Source organism: Heterodontus francisci, unplaced genomic scaffold (genome assembly GCF_036365525.1).
Source record: "Heterodontus francisci isolate sHetFra1 unplaced genomic scaffold, sHetFra1.hap1 HAP1_SCAFFOLD_261, whole genome shotgun sequence".
NCBI classification, from domain to species: domain Eukaryota; kingdom Metazoa; phylum Chordata; class Chondrichthyes; order Heterodontiformes; family Heterodontidae; genus Heterodontus; species Heterodontus francisci.
In genome coordinates, this window is record NW_027141501.1 from 865,516 (window position 1) to 882,622 (window position 17,107).

The following is a 17,107-nucleotide window of genomic DNA, read 5'->3' on the forward strand; positions in this document are numbered from 1 at the left end:
ACTCACTCAGGGCTGGAGAGGAGCCGGAGGGGGCCGACTCACTCTGGGCGGTAGAGCCGGAGGGGGCTGACTCACTCTGGGCGGTAGAGGTGCCGTAGGGTGCCGACTGACTCTGGGCGGTAGAGCCGGTGGGGGCCGACTCACTCTGGGTGGTAGAGGAGCCGGAGGGGTCCGACTCACTCTGGGCGGTAGAGCCGGAGGTGGGGCGACTCACTCTGGGCGGTAGAGGAGCCGGAGGTGTCCGACTCACTCTGGGCGGTAGAGCCGGAGGGGGCGACTCATTCTGGCGGTAGAGGAGCCGGAGGGGGCAGATTCACACTGGACAGTAGAGCCGGAGGGGGCCGACTCACGCTGGGCGGTACAGGATACGGAGGGAGCCGACACACTCTGGGCGGTAGAGCCCGAGGGGGCCGACTAACTATGGGTGATAGAGGAGCCTGCGTGGACCGACTCACTCTGGGCGGTAGATCCGGAGGGGGCCGACTCACTCTGGGCAGTAGAGCCGGAGGGGGCCGACTCACGCTGGGCGGTAGAGGTGCCAGAGGGTGCCGACTCACTCTGGGCGGGAGAGGAGCCGGAGGGGGCCGACTCACTCAGCGCGGTAGAGCCGGAGGGGGCCGACTCACTCTGGGCGGTAGTGGAGCCGGAGGGGTCCGACTCACTCTGGGCGGTAGAGTCGGAGGGGGCTGTCTCACTCTGGGCGGTAGAGCCGGAGTGGGGCGACTCATTCTGGGCGGTAGAGGAGCCGGAGGGGGCAGACTCACTCTGGGCGGCAGAGCCGGAGGGGGCCGACTCACTCTGGGCTTTAGAAGAGCCGGTGGGGGCGGACTCACACTGGGCGGTAGAGCCACAGGGGGCCGACTCACTCTGGCCAGTTATGGAGCCGGAGGGGGCCGAATCACTCTGGGCGGTAGTGGAGCCGGACAGGGCCGATTCACTCTGGGCGGTAGAGCAGGAGGGGGCAGACTCACTTTGGGTGTAGAGGAGCCGGTGGGTTCCGACTCACTCTGGGCGGTAGAGGAGTCACAGGGGGCCGACACACTCTGGGCGGTAGAGCCGGTGGGTGCCGACTCACTCTGGGCGGAAGAGGAGCCGGATGGGGCCGACTCACTCGAGGCAGTGGAGCCGGAGGCGGCCGACTCACTCTGGGCGGCAGAGGTGCCGCAGCGGGCCGACTCACTCTGGGCGGTAGAGCCAGAGGGGGCCGTCTCACTCTGGGTGATAGAGGAGCCAGAGGGGGCCGACTCACTCTGGGCGGTAGAGCCAGAGATGGCCGACTCACTCTGGGCGGTAGAGGAGCCGGAGTGTGCCGACTCACTCTGGGCGGTACAGCCGCAGGAGGGCGTCTCACTCTGGGTGGTAGAGGAGCCGGATTGTGCCGACTCACTCTGGGCGGTACAGCCGCAGGAGGGCGTCTCACTCTGGGCGGTAGAGGAGCCGGATTGGGCCGACTCACTCTGGGCGTTAGAGCAGGAGGGGGCCGTCTCACTCTGGGCGGTAGAGGATCCGGAGGGGGCCGACTCACTCTGGGCGGTAGAGCCAGAGGGTGCCGTCTCACTCTGGGCGGTAGAGCCAGAGATGGCCGACTGACTCTGGGTGGTAGAGGAGCCGGAGGGTGCCGACTCATTCTGGGCGGTATAGGAGCTGGAGGGGTCCGACTCACTCTGTGCGGTACAGCCGGAGGGGGCCGACTCACTCTGGGCGGTAGAAGCGCCGGAGGTGTCCGACTCACTCTGGGCGGTAGAGGAGCCAAAGGGGGCTGACTCACGCTGTGCGGTAGAGCCGGAGGGAGCCGACACACTCTGGGCGGTAGAGCCGGAGGGGGCCGACTAACTATGGGCAATAGAGGAGCTGGCGTGGGCCGACGCACTCTGGGCGGTAGATCCGGAGGGGGCCGACTCACTCTGGGCGGTAGAGCCGGAGAGGGCCGACTCACTCTGGGCGGCAGAGGAGCCGGAGGGGGCCCACTCACTCTGGCCGGTAGAGGAGCCGGAGGGGGCCGACTCACACTGTGCGATAGAGCCGGAGGGGGCCGACTCACTCTGGGCGGTAGAGGAGTCACAGGGGGCCGACACACTCTGGGCGGTAGAGCCGGTGGGTGCCGACTCACTCTGGGCGGTAGAGGAGCCGGATGGGGCCGACTCACTCGAGGCAGTGGAGCCGGAGGCGGCCGACTCACTCTGGGCGGCAGAGGTGCCGCAGGGGGCCGACTCACTCTGGGCGGTAGAGCCAGAGGGGGCCGTCTCACTCTGGGTGATAGAGGAGCCAGAGGGGGCCCACTCACTCTGGGCGGTAGAGCCAGAGATGGCCGACTCACTCTGGGCGGTAGAGGAGCCGGAGTGTGCCGACTCACTCTGGGCGGTATAGGAGCCGGAGGGGTCCGACTCACTCTGTGCGGTACAGCCGCAGGAGGGCGTCTCACTCTGGGCGGTAGAGGAGCCGGATTGGGCCGACTCACTCTGGGCGTTAGAGCCGGAGGGGGCCGTCTCACTCTGGGCGGTAGAGGAGCCGGAGGGGGCCGACTCACTCTGGGCGGTAGAGCCAGAGGGGGCCGTCTCACTCTGGGCGGTATAGCCAGAAATGGCCGACTGACTCTGGGTGGTAGAGGAGCCGGAGGGTGCCGACTCATTCTGGGCGGTATAGGAGCTGGAGGGGTCCGACTCACTCTGTGCGGTACAGCCGGAGGGGGCCGACTCACTCTGGGCGGTAGAGGAGCCGGAGGTGTCCGACTCACTCTGGGCGGTAGAGGAGCCAAAGGGGGCTGACTCACGCTGTGCGGTAGAGCCGGAGGGAGCCGACACATTCTGGGCGGTAGAGCCGGAGGGGGCCGACTAACTATGGGCAATAGAGGAGCTGGCGTGGGCCGACGCACTCTGGGCGGTAGATCCGGAGGGGGCCAACTCACTCTGGGCGGTAGAGCCGGAGAGGGCCGTCTCACGCTGGGCGGTAGAGGTGCCAGAGGGTGCCGACTCACTCTGGGCGTTAGAGCCGGTGGGGGCCGACTCACTCTGGGCGGGAGAGGAGCCGGAGGGGGCCGACTCACTCAGGGCGGTAGAGCCGGAGGGGGCCGACTCACTCTGGGCGTTAGAGGAGCCGGAGGGGTCCGACTCACTCTGGGCGGTAGAGTCGGTGGGGGCTGACTCACTCTGGGCGGTAGAGGAGCCGGAGGGGGCCGACTCAATCTGGGCATTAGTGCCGGAGGGGGCTGACTCACTCTGGGCGGCAGAGGAGCCGCAGGGGGCCGACTCACTCTGGGCGGTCGAGAAGGAAGGGGCCGACTCACTCTGGGTGATAGAGGAGCCGCAGGGGGCCGAGTCAATCTGTGCGGTATAGCCGGTGGGGGCCGACTCACTCTGGGCGGTAGAGGAGCCGGAGGTTTCTGACTCACTCTGGGCTGTAGAGGAGCCGAAGGGGGCTGACTCACGCTGTGCAGTAGAGCCGGAAGGAGCCGACACACTCAGGGCAGTAGAGCCGGAGGGGGCAGACTAAATATGGGCTATAGAGGTGCCGGCGTGGGCCGACTCACTCTGGGCGGTAGATCCGGAGGGGGCCGACTCACTCTGGGCGGTAGAGCCGGAGGGGGCCGACTCACGCTGGGCAGTAGAGGTGCCAGCGGGTGCCGACTCTCTCTGGGCGTTAGAGCCGGAGGGGGCCGTCTCACTCTGGGCGGGAGAGGAGCCGGAGGGGGCCAACTCACTCAGGGCGGTAGGTCCGGAGGGGGCCGACGCACTCTGGGCGGTAGAGGAGCCGGATTGGGCCGACTCACTCTGGGCGTTAGAGCCGGAGGGGGCCGTCACACTCTGGGCGGTAGAGGAGCCGCAGGGGGCCGACTCACTCTGGGCGGTAGAGCCAGAGGGGGCCGTCGCACTCTGGGCGGTAGAGCCAGAGATGGCCGACTGACTCTGGGTGTTAGAGGAGCCGAAGGGTGCCGACTAATTCTGGGCGGTATAGGAGCTGGAGGGGTCCGACTCACTCTGTGCGGTACAGCCGGAGGGGGCCGACTCACTCTGGGCGGTGGAGGAGCTGGAGGTGTCTGACTCACTCTGGGCGGTAGAGGAGCCAAAGAGGGCTGACTCACGCTGTGCGGTAGAGCCGGAGGGAGCCGACACACTCTGGGCGGTAGAGCCGGAGGGGGCCGACTAACTATGGGCAACAGAGGAGCTGGCGTGGTCCAACGCACTCTGGGCGGTAGATCCGGAGGGGGCCGACTCACTCTGGGCGGTAGAGCCGGAGAGGGCCGTCTCACGCTGAGCGGTAGAGGTGCCAGAGGGTGCCGACTCACTCTGGGCGTTAGAGCCGGTGGGGGCCGACTCACTCTGGGCGGGAGAGGAGCCGGAGGGGGCCGACTCACTCAGGGCGGTAGAGCCGGAGGGGGCCGACTCACTCTGGGCGGTAGAGGAGCCGGAGGGGTCCGACTCACTCTGGGCGGTAGAGTCGGTGGGGGCTGACTAACTCTGGGCAGTAGAGGAGCCGGAGGGGGCCGACTCAATCTGGGCATTAGTGCCGGAGGGGGCTGAGTCACTCTGGGCGGCAGAGGAGCCGCAGGGGGCCGACTCACTCTGGGCGGTAGAGCAGGAGGGGGCCGCCTCACTCTGGGTGGTGGAGGAGCCGGAGGGGGCCGACTCACTCTGGGCTGTATAGCCGGTGGGGGCCGACTCACTCTGGGTGTTAGAGGAGCCGGAGGGGGCCGACTCACTCTGGGCGGTAGAGCCGGAGGGGGCCGACTAACTCTGGGCGGTAGAGGAGCCAAAGGGGGCTGACTCACTCTGGGCGGTAGAGCCGGAAGGGGCCGAATCATTCTGGGTGGTAGAGGAGCCGGAGAGGGCCGACTCACTCTGGGCGGTAGAGGAGCCGGAGGGGGCCGACTCACTCTGGGCAGTAGAGCCGGAGTGGGCAGACTCATTCTCGGGGGTAGAGGAGCCGGAGGGGGCCGACTCACTCTGGGCGGTAGAGCCGGAGGGGGCCGACTCACTCTGGGCGGTGGAGGAGCCTGAGGGGGCGGACTCACTCTGGGCGGTAGAGTCGGAGGGGGCCGACTCACTCTGGGCGGTAGAGGAGCCGGAGGGGGCCGACTCACTCTGGGCGGTAGAGCCGGAGGGGGCCGACTCACTCTGGGCGGTGGAGGAGCCTGAGGGGGCGGACTCACTCTGGGCGGTAGAGTCGGAGGGGGCCGACTGACTCTGGGCGGTAGAGGAGACAGAGGGTGCCGACTCACTCAGGACGGTAGAGCCGGAGGGGGCCGACTCAGTCTGGGCGGTAGAGGAGCCGGAGTGTCCGACTCACTCTGGCCGGTAGAGTCGGAGGGGGCTGAATCACTCTGGGCGGTAGATGAGCCGGAGGGGGCCGAATCACTCTGGGCGGTAGAGCCGGAAGGGGCCGACTCACTCTGGGTGGTAGAGGAGCCGGAGGGGGCCGACTCACTCTAGGCAGTAGAGCCGGAGGGGGCCGACTCACTCTGGGCGGTTGAGCCGGATAGGGCCGACTCACTCTGGGTGGTAGATGTTCCGGAGGGTGTCCTCTCACTCTGGGAGGTCGAGCCGGAAGGGGCCGAATCATTCTGGGCGGTAGAGGAGCCGGAGGGGGCCAACTCACTCTGGGCGGTAGAGAAAGAGGGGGCCGACTCACACTAGGCGGTAGAGCCGGAGGGGGCCGACTCACTCAGGTCTGGAGAGGTGGCGCAGGGGGCCGACTCACTCTGGGCGGTAGAGCCGGATGGGGCCGACTCACTCTGGGCGGTAGAGGAGCCGGAGGGTGCGGACTCACTCTGGGCGGTAGAGCCGGAGGGGGCCGACTCATTCTGGGCGGTAGATCCGGAGGGGGCCGACTCATTCTGGGCGGTAGAGGAGCCGGAGGGGGCCGACTCACTCTGGGCTGTAGAGCTGGAGGGGGCCGACTCACTCTGGGCGGTAGAGGAGCCGGAGGGGGCAGACTCACTCAAGGCGGTGGAGCCGGAGGGGGCCGACTCACTCTGGGTGGTAGTGGAGCCGGAGGGGGCCGACTCACTCTGGGCGGTTGAGGTGCCAGACGGTGCCGTCTCACTCTGGGCGGTCGAGCCGGAGGGGGCCGACTCATTCTGGGCGGTAGAGGAGCCGGATGGGGCCGACTCACTCTGGGCGGTAGAGCCAGAGATGGCCGATTCACTCTGGGCGGTAGAGTAGCCGGAGGTGTCCGACTCACTCTGGGCTGTAGAGGAGCCGAAGGGGGCTGACTCACGCTGTGCAGTAGAGCCGGAGGGAGCCGACACACTCTGGGCGGTAGAGCCGGAGGGGGCTGACTAACTATGGGCGATAGAGGAGCCGGCGTGGGCCGACTCACTCTGGGCGGTAGATCCGGAGGGGGCCGACTCACTCTGGGCGGTAGAGCCGGAGGGGGCCGACTCACTCTTGGCGGTCGAGGAGCCGGAGGGGGCAGACTCACTCAAGGCGGTAGAGCCGGAGATGGCCGACTCACTCTGGGCGGTAGTGGAGCCGGAGGGGGCCGCCTCACTCTGGGCGGTAGAGGTGCCAGAGGCTGCCGTCTCACTCTGGGCGGTCGAGCCGGAGGGGGCCGACTCATTCTGGGCGGTATAGGAGCCGGATGGGGCCGACTCACTCTGGGCGGTAGAGCCAGAGATGGCCGACTCACTCTGGGCGGTAGAGGAGCCGAAGGGTGCCGACTCACTCTGGGCGGGAAAGGAGCTGGAGGGGTCCGACTCACTCTGTGCGGTACAGCCGGAGGGGGCCGACTCACTCTGGGCGGTAGAGGAGCCGGAGGTGTCCGACTCACTCTGGGCTGTAGAGGAGCCGAAGGGGGCTGGCTCACGCTGTGCAGTAGAGCCGGAGGGAGCCGACACACTCTGGGCGGTAGAGCCGGAGGGGGCCGACTCACGCTGGGCGGCAGAGGTGCCAGAGGGTGCCAACTCTCTCTGGGCGTTAGAGCCGGAGGGGGCCGACTCACTCTGGGTGGGAGAGGCGCCGGAGGGGGCCAACTCACTCTGGGCGGCAGAGTCGGAGGGGGCTGTCTCACTCTGGTCGGTAGAGGAGCCGGAGGGGGCCGACTCACTCTGGGCGGTAGTGGAGCCAGAGGGTGCCGACTCACTCTGGGCGGTAGATGAGCCGCAGGGGGCCGAGTCACTCTGGGCGGTAGAGCAGGAGGGGGCCGCCTCACTCTGTGTGGTAGAGGAGCCGGAGGGGGCCGTCTCACTCTGGCAGGTAGAGCCGGTGGGGTCTGACTCACTCTGGGCGGTAGAGGAGCCGGAGGGGGCCGACTCACTCTGGGAAGTAGAGCCGGAGGGGGCCGACTCACTCTGGGCTGCACAGGTGCCGGAGGGGGCCGACTCACTTTGGGCGGTGGAGCCGGAGGGGGCCGACTCACTCTAGGCGGTAAAGCCGGAGGGGGCCGATTCACTCTGGGTGGGAGAGGAGCCGGAGGGGGCCGACTCACTCTGGCCCATTGAGCCGGATAGGGCCGACTCACCCTGGGCGGTAGATGTTCCGGAGGGTGCCGTCTCACTCTGGGCGGTAGAGCCAGAAGGGGCCGAAACATTCTGGGCGGTAGAGGAGCCGGAGGGGGCCGACTCACTCTGGGCGGTAGAGCCGGAGGGGGCCGACTCACACTAGGCGGTAGAGCCGGAGGGGGCCGACTCACTCTGGGCGGTACAGCCGGAGAGGGCCGACTCATTCTGGGTGGTGGAGGAGCCAGAGGGGGCCGACTCACTCTGGGCGGTAGAGCCGGAGGGGGCGCGACTCACTCTGGGCGGTAGAGGAGCTGGAGGGGGCCGACTCACTCTGGGCGGTAGAGCCGGAGGGGGCCAACTCATTCTGGGCGGTTGAGGAGCCGGAGGGGGCCAACTCACTCTGGGCGGTAGAGCCGGACGGGGCCGACTCACTCTGGGCGGTTATGGAGCCGGACGGGGCCGAATCACTCTGGGCGGTAGTGGAGCCGGACGGGGCCGACTCACTCTGGGCGATAGAGGTGCAGAGGGTGCAGAATCACTCTGAGCGGTAGAGCCGGAGGGGGCAGACTCACTCTGGGCGGTAGAGCCGGAGGGGGCCGACTCATGCTGGGCGGCAGAGGTGCAGAGGGTGCCGAATCACTCTGGGCGGTAGAGGAGCCGAAGGGTGCCGACTCACTCTGGGCGGGAAAGGAGCCGGAGGGTGCCGACTCACTCAGGACGGTAGAGCCGGAGGGGGCCGACTCACTCTGGGCGCTAGAGGAGCCGGAGGGTGCCGACTCACTCAGGACGGTAGAGTCGGAGGGGGCTGACTCACTCTGGGCGGTAGAGGAGCCGGAGGGGGCTGACTCACTCTGGGCGGTAGAGCCGGAGGGGGCCGACTCACTCTGGGCGGAAGAGGAGCCGGACGGTGCCGACTCACTCTGGGCGGTAGAGCCGGTGGGGGCCGACTCACTCTGGGTGGTAGAGGAGCCGGAGGGGGCCGACTCACTCTCGGCAGTAGAGACGGAGGGGGCCGACTCACTCTGGGTGCTGGAGGAGCCGGAGGGTGCCGACTCACTCTGGGCGGTATAGGAACTGGAGGGGTCTGACTCACTCTGGGCGGTAGAGGAGCCGGAGGTGTCCGACTCGCTCTGGGCTGTAGAGGAGCCGAGGGGGGCTGTCTCACGCTGTGCATTAGAGCCTGAGGGAGCCGAAACACTCTGGGCGGTAAAGCCGGAGGGGGCCGACTAACTATGGGCGATAGAGGAGCCGGCGTGGGCCGACTCACACTGGGCGGTAGATCCGGAGGGGGCCGACTCACTCTGGGCAGTAGAGCCGGAGGGGGCCGACTCACCCTGGCCGGTAGAGGTGCCGGAGGGGGCAGACTCACTCAAGGCGGTAGAGCCGGAGGGGGCCGACTCACTCTGGGCGGTAGTGGAGCCGGAGGGGGCCGACTCACTCTGGGCAGTAGAGGTGCCAGAGGCTGCCGTCTCACTCTGGGCGGTAGAGCCGGAGGGGGCCGACTCATTCTAGGCGGTATAGGAGCCGGATGGGGCCGACTCACTCTGGGCGGCAGAGCCAGAGATGGCCGACCCACTCTGGGCGGTAGAGGAGCCGGAGGTGACCGACTCACTCTGGGCTGTAGAGGAGCCGAAGGGGCCTGACTCACGCTGTGCAGTAGAGCCGGAGGGAGCAGATACACTCTGGGCGGTAGAGCCGGAGGGGGCCGACTAACTATGGGCGATAGAGGAGCCGGCGTGGGCCGACTCACTCTGGGCGGTAGATCCGGAGGGGGCCGACTCACTCTGGGTGGTAGAGCCGGAGGGGGCCGACTCACGCTGGGCGGTAGAGGTGCCAGAGGGTGCCGACTCTCTCTGGGCGTTAGAGCCGGAGGGGGCCGACTCACTCTGGGCGGGAGAGGAGCTGGAGGGGGCCAACTCACTCAGGGCGGTAGAGCCGGAGGGGGCCGACTCACTCTGGGCGGCAGAGGAGCCGGAGGGGTCCGACTCACCCTGGGCGGGAGAGTCGGAGGGGGCTGACTCACTCTGGGCTGTAGAGGAGCCGGAGGGGGCCGGCTCACTCTGGGCGGTAGTGGAGCCAGAGGGGGCCGACTCACTCTGGGCGGTAGAGGAGCCGGAGGGGGCCGTCTCACTCTGGCAGGTAGAGCCGGTGTGGGCTGACACACTCTGGGAAGTAGAGCCGGAGGAGGCCGACTCACTCTGGGCGGCACAGGTGCCGGAGGGGGCCGACTCACTCTGGGCGGTAGAGCCGGAGGGGGCCGACTCACTCTAGGCGGTAAAGCCGGAGGGGTCCGATTCACTCTGGGCGGGAGAGGAGCCGGAGGGGGCCGACTCACTCTGGGCGGTTGAGCCGGATAGGGCCGACTCACTCTGGGCGGTAGATGTTCCGGAGGGTGCCGTCTCACTCTGGGTGGTAGAGCCGGAAGGGGCCGAATCATTCTGGGCGGTAGAGGAGCCGGAGGGGGCCGACTCACACTAGGCGGTAGAGCCGGAGGGGGCCGACTCACTCTGGGCGGTAGAGCCGGAGGGGGCCGACTCACTCTGGGCGGTAGAGGTGCCGTAGTGTGCCGACTGAATCTGGACGGTAGAGCCGGAGAGGTCCGACTCATTCTGGGTGGTAGAGGAGCCAGAGGGGGCCGACTCACTCTGGGCGGTAGAGCCGGAGGGGGGACGACTCACTCTGGGCGGTAGAGCCGGAGGGGGGACGACTCACTCTGTGCGGTAGAGGAGCCGGAGGGGGCCGACTCACTCTGGGCGGTAGAGCCGGAGACGGCCGACTCACTCTGGGCGGTAGAGGAGCCGGAGGTGGCGGACTCACTCTGGGCGGTAGAGCCAGACGGGGCCGACTCACTCTGGGCGCTTATGGAGCCGGACGGGGCCGAATCACTCTGGGCGGTAGTGGAGCCGGACGGGGCCGACTCACTCTTGGCGATAGAGGTGCAGAGGGTGCCGAATCACTCTGGGCGGTAGAGCTGGAGGGGGACGACACACTCTGGGCGGTAGAGCCGGAGGGGGCCGACTGACTCTGGGCGGTAGAGGAGCTGGAGGGTGCCTACTCACTCAGGACGGTAGAGCCGGAGGGGGCCGACTCACTCTGGGCGCCAGAGGAGCCGGAGTGTCCGACTCACTCTGGCCGGTAGAGTCGGAGGGGGCTGACTCACTCTGGGCGGTAGAGGAGCCGGAGGGGGCCGACTCACTCTGGGAGGTGGAGCCGGAGGGGGCCGACTTACTCTGGGCGGGAAAGGAGCCGGAGGGTGCCGACTCACTCAGGACGGTAGAGCCGGAGGGGGCCGACTCACTCTGGGCGCTAGAGGAGCCGGAGGGTGCCGACTCACTCAGGACGGTAGAGTCGGAGGGGGCTGACTCACTCTGGGCGGTAGAGGAGCCGGAGGGGGCTGACTCACTCTGGGCGGTAGAGCCGGAGGGGGCCGACTCACTCTGGGCGGAAGAGGAGCCGGACGGTGCCGACTCACTCTGGGCGGTAGAGCCGGTGGGGGCCGACTCACTCTGGGTGGTAGAGGAGCCGGAGGGGGCCGACTCACTCTCGGCAGTAGAGACGGAGGGGGCCGACTCACTCTGGGTGCTGGAGGAGCCGGAGGGTGCCGACTCACTCTGGGCGGTATAGGAACTGGAGGGGTCTGACTCACTCTGGGCGGTAGAGGAGCCGGAGGTGTCCGACTCGCTCTGGGCTGTAGAGGAGCCGAGGGGGGCTGTCTCACGCTGTGCATTAGAGCCTGAGGGAGCCGAAACACTCTGGGTGGTAAAGCCGGAGGGGGCCGACTAACTATGGGCGATAGAGGAGCCGGCGTGGGCCGACTCACACTGGGCGGTAGATCCGGAGGGGGCCGACTCACTCTGGGCAGTAGAGCCGGAGGGGGCCGACTCACCCTGGCCGGTAGAGGTGCCGGAGGGGGCAGACTCACTCAAGGCGGTAGAGCCGGAGGGGGCCGACTCACTCTGGGCGGTAGTGGAGCCGGAGGGGGCCGACTCACTCTGGGCAGTAGAGGTGCCAGAGGCTGCCGTCTCACTCTGGGCGGTAGAGCCGGAGGGGGCCGACTCATTCCAGGCGGTATAGGAGCCGGATGGGGCCGACTCACTCTGGGCGGCAGAGCCAGAGATGGCCGACCCACTCTGGGCGGTAGAGGAGCCGGAGGTGACCGACTCACCCTGGGCTGTAGAGGAGCCGAAGGGGCCTGACTCACGCTGTGCAGTAGAGCCGGAGGGAGCAGACACACTCTGGGCGGTAGAGCCGGAGGGGGCCGACTAACTATGGGCGATAGAGGAGCCGGCGTGGGCCGACTCACTCTGGGCGGTAGATCCGGAGGGGGCCGACTCACTCTGGGTGGTAGAGCCGGAGGGGGCCGACTCACGCTGGGCGGTAGAGGTGCCAGAGGGTGCCGACTCTCTCTGGGCGTAAGAGCCGGAGGGGGCCGACTCACTCTGGGCGGGAGAGGAGCTGGAGGGGGCCAACTCACTCAGGGCGGTAGAGCCGGAGGGGGCCGACTCACTCTGGGCGGCAGAGGAGCCGGAGGGGTCCGACTCACCCTGGGCGGTAGAGTCGGAGGGGGCTGACTCACTCTGGGCTGTAGAGGAGCCGGAGGGGGCCGGCTCACTCTGGGCGGTAGTGGAGCCAGAGGGGGCCGACTCACTCTGGGCGGTAGAGGAGCCGGAGGGGGCCGTCTCACTCTGGCAGGTAGAGCCGGTGTGGGCTGACACACTCTGGGAAGTAGAGCCGGAGGAGGCCGACTCACTCTGGGCGGCACAGGTGCCGGAGGGGGCCGACTCACTCTGGGCGGTAGAGCCGGAGGGGGCCGACTCACTCTAGGCGGTAAAGCCGGAGGGGTCCGATTCACTCTGGGCGGGAGAGGAGCCGGAGGGGGCCGACTCACTCTGGGCGGTTGAGCCGGATAGGGCCGACTCACTCTGGGCGGTAGATGTTCCGGAGGGTGCCGTCTCACTCTGGGTGGTAGAGCCGGAAGGGGCCGAATCATTCTGGGCGGTAGAGGAGCCGGAGGGGGCCGACTCACACTAGGCGGTAGAGCCGGAGGGGGCCGACTCACTCTGGGCGGTAGAGCCGGAGGGGGCCGACTCACTCTGGGCGGTAGAGGTGCCGTAGTGTGCCGACTGAATCTGGACGGTAGAGCCGGAGAGGTCCGACTCATTCTGGGTGGTAGAGGAGCCAGAGGGGGCCGACTCACTCTGGGCGGTAGAGCCGGAGGGGGGACGACTCACTCTGGGCGGTAGAGCCGGAGGGGGGACGACTCACTCTGTGCGGTAGAGGAGCCGGAGGGGGCCGACTCACTCTGGGCGGTAGAGCCGGAGACGGCCGACTCACTCTGGGCGGTAGAGGAGCCGGAGGTGGCGGACTCACTCTGGGCGGTAGAGCCAGACGGGGCAGACTCACTCTGGGCGCTTATGGAGCCGGACGGGGCCGAATCACTCTGGGCGGTAGTGGAGCCGGACGGGGCCGACTCACTCTTGGCGATAGAGGTGCAGAGGGTGCCGAATCACTCTGGGCGGTAGAGCTGGAGGGGGACGACTCACTCTGGGCGGTAGAGCCGGAGGGGGCCGACTGACTCTGGGCGGTAGAGGAGCTGGAGGGTGCCTACTCACTCAGGACGGTAGAGCCGGAGGGGGCCGACTCACTCTGGGCGCTAGAGGAGCCGGAGTGTCCGACTCACTCTGGCCGGTAGAGTCGGAGGGGGCAGACTCACTCTGGGCGGTAGAGGAGCCGGAGGGGGCCGACTCACTCTGGGAGGTGGAGCCGGAGGGGGCCGACTTACTCTGGGCGGTAGAGGAGCCGCAGGGGGCTGACTCACTCTGGGCGGTAGAGCCGGAGGGGGCCGACTCACTCTGGGCGGTAGAGGAGCCGGAGGGGGCCGACTCACTCTGGGCGGTACAGCCGGTGGGGGCCGACTCACTCTGGGTGGTAGAGGAGCCGGAGGGGGCCGACTCACTCCAGGCAGTAGAGACGGAGGGGGCCGACTCACTCTGGGTGGCAGAGGTGCCGGAGGGGGCCGACTAACTCTGGGCAGTAGAGCCGGCGGGGGCCGACTCACTCTGGGCGGTAGAGGTGCCGGAGGGTGCTGACTCACTCTGGGCGGTAGAGCCGGAGGGGGCCGACACATTCTGGGCGGTAGAGGATCCGGAGTGGGCCGAATCACTCTGGGCTGTCGAGCCGGAGGGGGCCGACTCACTCTAGGCGGTAGAGGAGCCGGAGGGGGCCGACTCACTCTGGGCGGTAGAGCCGGAGGGGGCCGACTCACTCTGGGCGGTCGAGGTGCCAGAGGTTGCCGTCTCACTCTGGGCGGTAGAGCCGGAGGGTGCCGACTCATTCTGTGCGGTAGAGGGGCCGGAGGGGGCCGACTCACTCTGGGCGGTAGAGCCGGAGGGGGCTGACTCACGCTGGGCGGTACAGGAGCCGGAGGGTGCCGACACACTCTGGGCGGTAGAGACGGAGGGCACCGACTAACTATGGGCGATAGAGGAGCCAGCGTGGGCCGACTCACTCTGGGCGGTAGAGCCGGAGGGGGGGCGACTCACTCTGCGCGGTAGAGGTGCCGGAGGGGGCCGACTCACTCTGTGCGGTAGAGCCGGAGAGGGCCGACTCATTCTGTGCGGTAGAGGAGCCGGAGGGGGCCGTCTCACTCTGGGCGGAAGAGCCGGAGGGGGCCCACTCACTCTGGGCGGTGATGGAGCTGGAGGGGGCCGAATCACTCTGGGCGGTAGTGGAGCTGGACGGGGCCGAATCACTCTGGGCGATAGAGGAGCCGGCGGGGGCCGACACACTCTGGGCGTTAGATCCAAAGGGGTCCGACTCACTCTGGGCGGTAGACCCGGAGGGGGCCCACTCACTCTGGGCGGTAGAGCCGGAGGGGGCCGGCTCACTCTGGGCGGTAGAGGAGCCGAAGGGGGCCGACTCACTCTGGGCGGTAGAGCCGGTGGGGGCCGACTCAATCTGGGTGGTAGAGCAGCCGGAGGGGGCCGACTCACTCTCGGCGGTAGAGACGGCAGGGGCCGACTCACTCTGGGCGGTAGAGGTGCCGGAGGGTGCCGACTCACTCTGGGCGGTAGAGCCGGAGGGGGCCGACTCTTTCTGGGCGGTAGAGCCGGAGGGGGCCGAATCATCCTGGGCGGAAGAGGATCCGGAGGGGGTCGACTCAATCTGGGCTGTAGAGCCGGAGGGGGCCAACTCACTCTGGGCGGTAGAGGAGCTGGAGGGGGCCGACTCACTCTGCGTGGTAGTGGAGCGGGAGGGGGCCGATTCACTATGGGCGGTAGAGGCGCCAGAGTGTGCCGTCTCACTCTGGGTGGTAGAGCCGGAGGGGGCCGACTCATTCTGGGACGTAGAGGAGCCGGAGGGGGCCGTCTCAGTCTGGGTGATAGAGGAGCCGGTGGGGGCTGACTCAATCTGGGCGGTAGAGCCGGAGGGGCCCCACTCACTCTGGGCGGTAGAGGAGCCGGAGGGGGCCGACTCACTCTGGGCGGTAGAGCCGGAGGGGGCCGACTCACTCTGGGCGGTAGAGGAGCCGGAGGGGGCCGACTCACTCTGGGCGGTAGAGCCGGAGGGGGCCGACTCACTCTGGTCGGTAGAGGAGCCGGAGGAGGCCGACTCACTCTAGGGAGTAGAGCCGGAGGGGGCCGTCTCACTCTGAGTGATAGAGGAGCCGGAGGGGGACGACTCACTCTGGGCGGTAGAGCCAGAGATGGCCGACTCACTCTGGGCGGTAGAGGAGCCGGAGGGTGCCGACTCACTCTGGGCGGTATAGGAGCCGGATGGGTCCGTCTCACTCTGGGCGGTAGAGCCGGAGGGGGGTGTCTCACTCTGGGCGGTAGAGGAGCTGGATTGGGCCGACTCACTCTGGGCGTTAGAGCCGGAGGGGGCCTTCTCACTCTGGGTGGTAGAGGATCCGGAGTGTGCCGACTCACTCTGGGCGGTAGAGCCAAGATGGCCGTCTCACTCTGGGTGATATAGGAGCCGGAGGGGGCCGACTCACTCTGGGGGGTAGAGCCAGAGATGGCCGACTCACTCTGGGCGGTAGAGGAGCCGGAGGGTGCCGACTCACTCTGGGCGGCAGAGGTGCCGGAGGGGGCCGACTCACTCTGGGCGGTAGAGCCGGAGGGGGCCGACTCACTCCAGGCGGTAAAGCCAGAAGGGGCCGAATCATTCTGGGCGGTAGAGGAGCCGGAGGGGGCCGACTCACTCTGGGCGGTAGAGCCGGAGGGGGCATCTCACTGAGGGCTGGAGAGGAGCCGGAGGGGGCCGACTCACTCTGGGCGGTAGCGCCAGTTTGGGCCGACTCACTCTGGGCGGTAGAGGTGCCGGAGGGTGCCGACTCACTCTGTGTGGGAGAGCCGGAGGGGGGCGACTCACTCTGGGCGGTAGAGGAGCCGGAGGGGGCCGACTCACTCTGGGCGGTAGAGCCAAAGGGGGCCGACTCACTCTGGGCGGTAGAGGAGCTGGAGGGGGCGGACTCACTCTGGGCGGTAGAGCCAGAGGGGGCCGTCTCACTCTGGGTGATAGAGGAGCCGGAGGGGGCGGACTCACTCTGGGCGGTAGAGCCGGAGGGGGCCGACTCACTCTGGGCGGTAGAGGAGCCGCAGGGGGCCGACTCACTCTGGGCATTAGAGCCGGTGGGTGCCGACGCACTCTGGTCGGTAGAGGAGCCGGAGGAGGCCGACTCACTCTCGGCAGTAGAGCCGGAGGGGGCCGACTCACTCTGTGTGGTAGAGGAGCCGGAGGGGGCCGTCTCACTCTGGCAGGTAGAGCCGGTGGGGTCTGACTCACTCTGGGAGGTAGAGGAGCCGGAGTGGGCCGACTCACTCTGGGAAGTAGAGCCGGAGGGGGCCGACTCACTCTGGGCTGCACAGGTGCCGGAGGGGGCCGACTCACTTTGGGCGGTGGAGCCGGAGGGGGCCGACTCACTCTAGGCGGTAAAGCCGGAGGGGGCCGATTCACTCTGGGCGGGAGAGGAGCCGGAGGGGGCCGACTCACTCTGGCCCGTTGAGCCGGATAGGGCCGACTCACCCTGGGCGGTAGATGTTCCGGAGGGTGCCGTCTCACTCTGGGCGGTCGAGCCGGAAGGGGCCGAAACATTCTGGGCGGTAGAGGAGCCGGAGGGGGCCGACTCACTCTGGGCGGTAGAGCCGGAGGGGGCCGACTCACACTAGGCGGTAGAGCCGGAGGGGGCCGACTCACTCTGGGCGGTACAGCCGGAGAGGGCCGACTCATTCTGGGTGGTAGAGGAGCCAGAGGGGGCCGACTCACTCTGGGCGGTAGAGCCGGAGGGGGGGCGACTCACTCTGGGCGGTAGAGGAGCCGGAGGGGGCCGACTCACTCTGGGCGGTAGAGCCGGAGGGGGCCAACTCATTCTGTGCGGTTGAGGAGCCGGAGGGGGCCGACTCACTCTGGGCGGTATAGCCGGACGGGGCCGACTCACTCTGGGCGGTTATGGAGCCGGACGGGGCCGACTCACTCTGGGCGATAGAGGTGCAGAGGGTGCCGAATCACTCTGAGCGGTAGAGCCGGAGGGGGCAGACTCACTCTGGGCGGTAGAGCCGGAGGGGGCCGACTCATGCTGGGCGGCAGAGGTGCAGAGGGTGCCGAATCACTCTGGGCGGTAGAGCCGGAGGGGGCCGACTGACTCTGGGCGGCAGAGGAGCCGGAGGGTGC

The 17,107-nt window shown here is 68.2% G+C and overlaps 1 protein-coding gene across 1 annotated transcript; it reads right to left on the minus strand.

The window, feature by feature from the left end:
• Positions 1 to 278: 278 nt before the first annotated feature.
• Positions 279 to 16,666, minus strand: LOC137363897 (uncharacterized). Its single transcript, XM_068027407.1, is given in 7 exon segments — positions 279 to 418; positions 4,385 to 5,128; positions 5,935 to 6,183; positions 8,457 to 8,487; positions 10,603 to 10,902; positions 15,747 to 15,935; positions 16,568 to 16,666. Coding segments are annotated over 7 exon segments (1,752 nt in total).
• Positions 16,667 to 17,107: the final 441 nt, after the last annotated feature.